Source organism: Rissa tridactyla, chromosome 2 (assembly GCF_028500815.1).
Source record: "Rissa tridactyla isolate bRisTri1 chromosome 2, bRisTri1.patW.cur.20221130, whole genome shotgun sequence".
Taxonomy (NCBI): Eukaryota; Metazoa; Chordata; class Aves; order Charadriiformes; family Laridae; genus Rissa; species Rissa tridactyla.
Window position 1 is genome coordinate 44,685,828 of NC_071467.1, and position 10,268 is coordinate 44,696,095.

The 10,268-nt window shown below is 44.4% G+C and overlaps 1 protein-coding gene across 1 annotated transcript; it reads left to right on the forward strand.

Moving 5' to 3' along the window:
• Nucleotides 1-3,918: 3,918 nt before the first annotated feature.
• LOC128905918 (inositol 1,4,5-trisphosphate receptor-interacting protein-like 1) lies at nt 3,919-4,977 on the forward strand. Its single transcript, XM_054192567.1, has one exon. The coding sequence runs from the start codon at nt 3,984-3,986 to the stop codon at nt 4,857-4,859; it is 876 nt and encodes a 291-aa protein (XP_054048542.1). The 5' UTR covers nt 3,919-3,983; the 3' UTR covers nt 4,860-4,977.
• Nucleotides 4,978-10,268: the final 5,291 nt, after the last annotated feature.

The following is a 10,268-nucleotide window of genomic DNA, read 5'->3' on the forward strand; positions in this document are numbered from 1 at the left end:
TTCAGTACTTGACAATTAGAAGAAAATACTTTAAATTTTAACTCTTCTTTCTGTCAGGAAGAAGAGAGGTCTTCAGGAAAATATGGATGTTTTAATTGGGGCAGAGAGAAACTGTATTAATTTGTATTCATAACACAAGTAAATAGGGAAAACTGACATTGTCAATCCTAAATTGAGCTTTCTTTTTACATTCTAAGTGTTATTTTTTACTTTTAAGAACCAAATAACTTCCTTATAATGTCACTATGTGTAAATAAATACATATATCCATAATTTAATGCTTCTTCTGACCTGATATTTTTTTCAGTTTTGTCTGTTAGTAAAACAGGTTATTACGTTATTGAAAAAACACTATTGCAAGTATTCCTTTGAACTATGGACCATGTTTTGATTCATATATATTTTACCTCTCCATTTGTAAACATAGGACAAACTAAGAATGGCCATTTCATACAGGTTTATGCCTAAGGTCTTTATGACAGCACAAGTAGCTACTTATGGTCAAAGAGGCTGCTGACACCAAACGTCAATCTGCTTCTGATGAAGCTGCTGTTCTGTCCAGGTCAGACCCCACATGTAATGAGAAGTCAAAAAGACAAAATTGCATTAGGAGAAAATAAATGATCTGGCTTATTCAGTGAATATGTAGAATAATAAATTGACAGAAACTGGAATCAATTTTCACGTGATCTACAAACAGTAGGATTGCTCTGACCTTTGGATAAGATTAATTTGCAGCTAATAATTCACTGTGTTCTAAGTCTCATCACATTTACTGTTTTCATGAGTCTTCTGTACTTTTTTTTTCCCTTCTTCTCTGCTCAGTTGCTGCTGTTTAAGTGTCCTGAGGGCAGAGAGGCTTGGGATTGTGCCAGGTGGTCTGGTGTAATTCCAAGCCAGAGGACTGACTCTTCAGCTATCCCCCCTTCTTTATGCCTTAAACAAGAAAGCAAATAACAATAAAGTGTTTTTTTTTTTTTTTTTTAAAAAAAAAAAAGATTCAGAGAACAGATTTTAAGAGGTGTAAACCAGAAAGTAAACTTCTCATTTCATCCCAGTCTATGCAGATCTGGCAACCCACCGGCTCAGATTCAGCTAAAACATACAGAAACAAGTTGCCTATTGAACAGTTACGTACCTTAGTGTTGACTTATCTCCTATCTGTTTTACAGACTTGAGAATTACAGCTGGTGATGGCTTGCAGAATATTATTATACATGCTGAGACAATAAGTTGTTTAATTTACAGGGGTAAATTAATCCCCTGCTTTACGGGGGTTATGCTAATGAAGGTATGCTCTTCCCAAAGTGCTGTGTTATAACCTACCATAATTAAGTGCAGTTCCCCAATAGTCAGCCATTTCAGCCTTTTTTAGAGAACTGGCACATTTTGGTGTTCAGTTTTTATTTTGATTGTTACCAGTGATTTTCTTCCTGTATGAAAAATCAGCCTATGACTTAGAAAAAATAACATTAAACAAATAAGGAAAAAAAATGTAAAAATTATGGGCCCAGATTAACATTTATTTCATAGGAATTTTTAAAGATACTGGTTTTCCATACAAATCTTACAATGTGTATAGGACCTCTTGAACAAGGATCCTGTAACAAAGGATAATTAATTGCCATTAATAAAGGTAATGAATTTTAGATGCTGTGAAGTCTTCCGTGAATTCAACATTTTCTCATCGTACCCAGAAACTACACTGGCTGTGTATGGCACCTACAAACACTTGTGATAACATCTACAAGCACCTGTGATAACAACTGGAACACATTAGCAGCAAATCAGGCATACTAATTATCTCTGCTTAAAATGAAATATAGTCTGACTGGGCCCCACTGTCTTCAGTCTTCCACCTCTACTATCTGCAACTGCATAAATACTCATGGAAAGGGAAAATCAGATTCTTATGGACCTAGAGAGTAAGTGACTTCTAGAATAGAGTATCTCTTTTCTCACATAGAAGAAGATGAGATCCACATTAACATATCAGTAACAAAAGCCTGTAATTTTACTCCCTAAGCATCAGCTGCAATGGCATTCCAGTCTGCGTATTGTAAAAATCAGCTATAAGAAATTAATACTTAATACATCATTTTCAAATTTCAAAGTATTTATACTCCTGTGTTAACTGCCATTTATGAACACCCTGAAGTACCTCACTGTGTCATCACATGTTCCTTCTGAACAAGTGGGAGACTGACGGCTGGTGGTTTTGGTGGACTCATCCCTTCATCAGAAGGCCGGAATTAAGTAAGCTGCCCCATGAACCATGTTAAAATGCTGTTGCTGGTTCCTGACTGGCCCTGCTGCGTTTTGCTATGTTGCCCAAAAAGTTGTGAATGGAGTCAAATGCAGCTGGTGGCCGGTAACAAGTAGTGTTCCCCGGGGTCAGTATTGAAGCTGGTTCTGTTTAATATCTTTTTCAATGATCTGGACGAGGGGATTGAGTGCACCGTCAGTGAGTCTGCAGATGACATCAAGTTGGGTGAGACTGTTCAACAGCTTGAGGGTAGGAAGGCTCTGCAGAGTGAGGCTGCCCAGGGAAGCTGTTGAGTCCCCGTCCCTGGAGGTATTTAAAAGACGTGTAGATGTGCTGCTCAGGGACATGGCTGGCAGAGTTAGGTTGATGGTTAGGCTCTTAAAGCATCTCAAAGGTCTCTTCCAACCAAAACAATTCTATGATTCTCTTCTAGATTCAACTTGCCATCAACTCAGACCTCATCACCTCAGACATCATCTCTTGCCCCACGGCTGCTCTCCGGCCTCTCATCCCCCAGTTTGTATGTATAACCAGGATGACCCCATCCCAGGTGGAGAATCCTGCACTTGCTCTTGTTAAATTTCGTACGGTTGGGGATTGCCCAGCTCTCTGCTCTGTCCCAACCTCTCTGGAAGACCTCTCTACCCTCGACGGAGTCCACAGCTCCTCCTACTTTACTAGCATCGGCAAACTTACTCAATGAACATTCCATTCCTGCATCCAGATCATTTAGAGAAACATGCAAGAGCACTGGCCCTAAAATCGAGCCCTGGGAAACCCTGCTTGCTCGTGACTGGTACCAGCCTGATGGAACCCCACTTACTACAACGCTTTGAGCCCAAGCCGCCAGCCCCTGAGGGCTTGCGGTTGGACTCGAGGATCTTAAGGGTCTTTACTGCCCTAAATGAGTGTGTGCTTCTCTGGTTCTACGATTGATCTTTAAGGTTGCCCAGCGTGGAGTCAGGGTCTGGACTCCATGATCCTCGTGGCTCCCTTCCAACTCAGGCTATGCTACAGTTAGGAGATTGCCATGGGCAAGCAGATGAGAATCGATCCACAGCAGAGCCCCACGCAAGCTCCTGTGAAGAAAGTGACCTCTTAACCAGTACCCCAGGGCAGCGGGGAGTCGCTGAGCCAGGGGGGTCCCGAGGGCGGGGCCGGTTGCCGGCCATGCCTCTGATGCTCTGCATTGCCTGGGACACCACAGGGGACGGGTGACAATGGGGGGAGCTATAAAGGGCGCCAGCGGGCAGCGCTGCCCCAGTACGGCACAGGAGAGCAGTGAGTGGGCTGGCGGGGGGAGGCTGGGCTGGACCAGGGCCGGGGAAGAAACTCCGGACCCCGGGGCGGGGGGGTGGGTTCTCACCCAGCATCGAGGGCCCGGCCACTGCCGGCAGCGCCTTGGGCCAGGCATGGTGCCACCGGTGGGGCTGGGCGCAGGCCTTGCTGCCTCCCCGCTGCCTCGCCCCGACTCCTACCTGCCCCCAGCTCCCTGCGGCTCCCGTCCCTGCTCCCCCCACTGCCCTCTCCCTCCCTCCCTCCCGGCCCCACTGAACCCCTTCTCTCCCTCCTCCTGCAGGCCATGGCTGCCACAATGTCGTTGTCGCTTGCCCTGCTTGTGCAAAGCGTCGTCCAGCGCTGGCTGGTTGCTGGTGAGCAGCTGGACGAGGCCACGCGAGAGCGCGAGCAGCAGCGTGAGGAGCACCTGAGCCAGCGCATGACTCGGGTGCTGCGGGAGCTGGAGCTGGGCGCCCTTGCCTGGGGAGCCCGGCTCTTTGCTGCCTTGCAGCAGTGGCAGTTCTGGGCCACTGCTGCACTCCTGGTCCTGCTCTTTGGGCTCTGCTGCTGGCTGAGGAGATGGACGCACCAGCCAGGCAGCAGCAGCAAGGAGGGCACTTCCAGAGACACGGCTGACAAGGAGGAGAAGGCGGAAGACAGACCCAGTGTTGCCCTGGATGCGCACACCATTTCGGCCAAGCGCCTCCTGGACCTGTCAGAATCCTTCACGATGGTGGAGGAACTGGTGGATGAACTTCTCCGTGTCTGCCAAAAACTCTCCAGGAACAGCTTCATGCCACGACTGATGCCAGTCATCGGGGTGGGCAGCACCTTGCGAGGTTGGAGTCCCTGTGAGCAGGATGCCACCTACCGCCTGCTCGTGCCCCTGAAGCCTCCCCCTGGGCACGCCTTCCACTTGGAGATGGCCACCGCCACCGAGGAGACGCCGGCAAGGAAGTCCAGCCTCCGCGTAGAGCTGCAGTGCACCTGCATGAGGGAGCCGCTGGCGGAGGACATGCTCTGCTTCCTCCACCACCCCCAGGAGGAGCTGAGGCAAAAACAGGGTCCCAGCCCCCTGCGCACCCTCTGCACCGGCCCCTACCTAGACATGGAGAGAACCGCACGCTGGCTCCAGATAGTGGTGAAACACGCCTGGGCGCTTATGGCGCCGTCCACAAACTGCCGTCTAGCAGTGCTGCCCGCCAGGCACTCCTGCAAGCTCCAGCTGACACTCGCTTCCCACAGTACCGTCCTCATTGAGATGACGTTTGGAGTGAAGCAAGGAGACTCGTACGCCTTCCTGAGCTGGGAGTAAGCAGAGACCACCGTTACCGGCAGCAGGTCGTGGCCAGAGAGCTGTGCTGTGGCCGAGGCACAGTTCTTCAGGCACGGGGTCAGCTCCCGGGGAAGCTGCTGCTGCAGAAATGAGTCCATGCCCCTGGGGAGCTTTGCCCTGTGCTAAGACGGCAATAAATCACTTGTTTAACACAGAGACGCTGCGTCCGTGAGTGTCCGGGCATCACTTTGGGGGGGAATGCAGGCATAGGATGCTGACAGCTCAGCTGCCACAGAGCCAGGGAGCATTTTGCTCATGGCTTTGGACGGCCATAGGCTTCGCTGGGTAATAAGCTGGCTGGCTGGCTGGCCGGGCCCAAGGAGGTGTGGTGAATGGAGTTACATCCAGTTGGCGACCGGTCACAAATGGTGTTCCCCAGGGCTCCCCCCGGGGGCCTCCTCTCTTTTTAATATCTTTATCAACGATGCGGACGAGGGGATCGAGTGCACCTTCAGTAAGTTTGCAGATGACACCAAGCTGGGCATCAGTGTTGATGTGCTTGAGGGTAGGAAGGCTCTGCAGAGGGATCTGGACAGGCTGGGGCGCTGGGCCGAGGCCAACGGTGTGAGGTTCCACAAGGCCAAGTGCCGGATCCTGCACTTGGGTCACAACAACCCCATGCAGTGCTACAGGAGAGTGGCTGGGAAGCTGCCCATTGGAAAAGGACGTGGGGGTATGGGTTGACAGCTGGCTGAATACGAGCCAGCAGTGTGTCCAGGCGAAGCAGGCCAACAGCGTTCTGTCTTGTATCAGAAATAATGTGGCCGGCAGGACAAGGGAGGTCATTATCCTCCTGGAGCATGTCCAGAGAAAGGCAACAAAGCCCGTGAGGGGTCTAAAGCACAAGTTTAACAAGGAGTAGCTGAGGGATCTGGGGTTGGAGAAAAGGACGCTCAGGGGAGACCTTATGGCTCTCTACAACTACCTGAAGGGAGGTTGTAGAGAGGTGGGGGTTAGTCTCTTCTCCCAAATAACATGCGCTAGGACAAGAATAAATGGCCTCAAGTTGTGCCAAGGGAAGTTAAGACTTCATATTAGGAAAAAATATTGACACTGAAAAGGTTATCAAGCATTGGAAGACGCTGGCCAGGGAAGTGGTTGAGTCCCCGTCCCTGGAGGTATTTAAAAGACATGTAGGTCTTGTGCTGAGGGACATGGTTTAGTGGTGGTTTTTGCAGTGCTAGGTTAACAGTTGGGCTTGATGATCTTAAAAGTCTCTTCCAGCCAAACCAATTCCATGATTCTACAACAGCTAGGCTGGCTGGACAAGCTGTCCTGCTCTGTGTTCCATGACTGCTTTGAGTCATGCCGTTTACAACTTTTGTAACAATATTTGATAAATTTGATATGGTTTTTGGCATAACATTTACTGTTGTGTCACTAGCAGTTTTGCTCTCATCTTCAGGAGCAATGCATGCCTGTTGGCACCTTGACTTTTACACATTGCTTTTAGGTTACCTTTCATTGCTCAGCACTGCTTAGTAAGGGTTCATTTCAAGTCTCTATATCCTGCCAGTAGTTCATCCTTTTTTTTTCTTTTTACTTGAGGCTTATTAAAAAAAAGAATATATATATATTTTTTTATTTACTGTCAAGTGCTGTGTCATTTTAACTCAATCAGCTCATTGGTTCTGTTTATCTCCTTATGTAACATGTTATTTTGTAGCTCATCTTATTTTCGTCATAAGGGTTAAAACAGGAGAGAACAGTATTGGTATCTAATGAGATGCAGGTTGTTTTGTAAAATTGTGCTACATTCAATACATCACACATTTTTCTTTATTTTTCATTCTAGTTTTGATGGTAGCAGCTTGTTCCATTGTCTACCAGCTCAGTGACAAATTTTTTGCATTGTTTTCAATGAGCTTTAGACCTTCAGCACTCTGGAGCACTGACCTCCTCTGTTCAGAACTGTCAAGTACTATGTAAGAGAGTTGCATGATTTCTAAAACCAAATATACTTATTGCCAGACAGTCTTTTTAGTCTAGTGCTTTAATTTCTTTTAAATATTTGTTTCAAGAAGAGGCTCATGAATTTGAGGAAAGATTCACTGGTAAAGATATGAAAACGATTTTTTTTTCCTGTTTTGATAGCTTGACATGATGAGTCTAAGCATCCCTGCCAGCAACCTGGTTGACACTAAAATTATGGAGGTGGTTTAGGAACACAACATGTCTTGACCTTGCTTGGAACTTGCCCAATATTGTTTTTTTCAGTACTTTTACGAAAAGCTAAAAGTTGATCCAAATTAATTTCTAAATGAACTGCCAAATACATGAGCAGAGGTGATAAAAATGCACAAATGAAGTACATTATTATAATGGAATTTTATTGCCTGAGGAACAGTGAGTGAAGAAAAATAGGAATGACCTTTTAGTTGATGGCTATTTTGTGACTTTGACTCTTTCTTTTTTTTTTTTTGACTTCAGAAAATGAGTGTATTCTGTAAGCTCATCAAAGTGATTGCAGTTGGTTTTTTTAACAGAAATGTTGCTATTGGCACAGTATAAGATAACCTGTAGTTTTGAACTGTAAATCTTTTCCATATGTCTGAATGAAAGCCAAAAGGAGAATATGCAAACATAGGGATTTAGCATATGTAATTATTTTCTAAGTAGCAGTAGAAAACATATCTGAGGTAACAGCAAATTTGCTGTCTGCCAAAGTTAAGAAGAATTTATGAATGCAGAAATCTACAGAATTTCCTTATTGCCATAGATCTACTGTTCAGCAAATCCATAGAAAAGGTACAAGTTGTTGGTTGATTTGTTTTACATGTTATTCCTGTCCTACTGCAAAAATAGTAGTAGTTGTACAAACAAAAGAACACCTATTTTTCTTTCTTAACTAGTTGTCTCCAAAGGAGAGGACTGTGCAGGGACACAGAAGTAGAAGGGTACCTTTGCTCTTAGAGCTGCTGGTGGGAGCGATCAGCCATTGTGGATCAGTAATTTTAAATTACGCCCAAATAGTGTCAGGTATTTTAGAAGAATCTGAATTTCATTTGTGCATATAGGGAAACAGGCTGGGACCTCTTTAGAGTCACAGTCTCTTGTTGGGGTACTATGTCTCTAGGTGATCTGTCTTCTCCCTGGATTTTGAAAACAGTACCACTTCATATGGACCCTTTTAATCAGAACTTTTCACCTGATGCTCTGCATCCTTATATTTGCAGCTGCTGTTAAAAGACCCATAAATGTTATCGGAGAAGGATCACCCCTTTAAGAATGCAATTTAAATAGTCTTCCAATTCTTTCTTTCTTTTCTACTGCATATAAAACACTGTTTACCTAGGTGTTATAGTCCCCATAATCACACTTTACTTAAAGGAAACAGAGGTAACTTCAACTACGAGACCATCCAAAGTAGTTGTAGTAGACTGAATCTAAGCATGGTGCTATGGAGGAAAGCTTACTTTATCTTTGTCATGGTTTGGGATGGGTTGGCCAATGACAAGACAACAGATGCCCTCCACCACTTCTCACTCAAGGAGAGGAAGAAAAGAGATAAAGAGAGTTATGAGTTTAGAAAAAAACTAAACTACTTTAATAAAATATTAATAATAAATAAAAAAAGAATATAATGAAGTAGATACGATATAAATAAATATACACAAAACTGTATCAAGATCCCAGGGAGATGTCACTGTCAGGCAGTGGGAAAGTTCCAGACTGGACTCAGTGACAAATGGGAACTGGAATACGCTGACTGGAATCAAAAGACAGATGAGGCGATGGGATCCTCCTCAGACGTCATTCACTGAAGAAGTAGTCCACCAAACAAGAGCCCCTAAACAGATGGCAAAGACAAAGAGCCAACCTGACCCCTTTGGTCCCTCAGCTTTTATAGTGAGCATGGCAGATGGGATTGAATACCCGATTGGTCACACCTCCCCACAGGTGCGACCCACAGCAAAAGTGTGAGCAAGGGCCCGTCTCACTGAACAGAAAGTTGGTTCTGCTCCACCCCAAACTGGGACAATCTTTTAAAGCAACACAGTAAAAGTTTCCCACGAAAATCAACACTGAGCAGAAAATATTTTCTGCATTAAAGCTGTGATAACATTAATCACTTTTTCTAATGATTTTTTTTATGTCAAGAGGTAAAAAAAAAATCAAAAATGTAAAAAGATTCTTAGTAATAAACTATTTCTTGTAGAACCTGTGAATTTAGTACTGGTATCACTTCTGTAATATTACTGAGAGAAGTATATAAACTTGTGCTTTTCTTTGTTTCAGATTTCCTTTTCTGAGTGCAGCTGATTGTTCAGCTGGCAGAATAAGTGAACCTTTAATCTTTTTTCTTTACAAAGCTTCTTGTGTAATTCTGTGAGCCTAAGATGTTTTCTGAATCTCCTTTGAACTTTTGCTTTGGTTTGGAAATACTTCGCTTTTTCCATGTCTCTCTACCTGGAGCTGGGGAAAGTCTGATTTCTATTAGATTTGATTCATTACTTGTTTGGACTACAGTCATTGAGGTTAACTGTTCTCCATCCCTTGTTTGGCCTCTGTGCCAAAATTCTTTTTACAGCGTGATGGTTACATATATCAAAGCAATTCTTATTACAGACAGCTTTCATCAGATCAGTGTCATAACCTCAAAATTTTTAATTTTCCATAGGTAGAATTGACTTAGACTCTAGTAGGGATCAAACATTAAGCACAACACTTGCGAAATACAACTTTTATTGAGGAAGATATTCTTACTTCTAATAACAATTTACTCTATAAGTAGTTGTATCAATATTGAGTGAAACCACCTCGGTTTTATTGTGCAATTCAGCCTATAGGCTTGGAATCTGACTAACTTGTTTACAAAACAATGAGGGTGGGGACATTCCAGGACATTCATCTTCTTCCAGGAGCTCTCTCGTATTTTTCAGTCCCCTTCCTTTCAATTATTAGAGCTCTGATTGAAGAAGCAAGACAAATACTCACTTGCTTCATTAGCAGTGGAAAGAAAATTGAAGCATCTCTTCTTAACAGCACATTAGATGGAGGAAAAAACCGGAGGCAAATGACACCTTTATTTTCTGTACCCTAAAAAACAAAACACAAAACAAATCCTGTCTTAGCCAGGGGACAGAATAAAGTGAGTTCATAGGCACAAGATGCCTTTCCAAGAGAAGCAACACAGACTTCTCAGAATCTTAGCCTGCCTTTGCCACAGGCTGATGGAGTTTGGGAGATGCTTAGCTAGCCTTGACTATATATAGGTGGACCTACACGATGGAGACCAAGTTACACTTTAATTTGGTCTGGAACCCATCTATCTTATAATAGGAAATGGGAAATTAGACAGAAAATCTCTTCCTACAGTCTGGTTGTTTGGAAAGGGAAGAGGGCTCAACTGTTCCCCAGAAATGATGGGGACCTGCGCTCACAGGT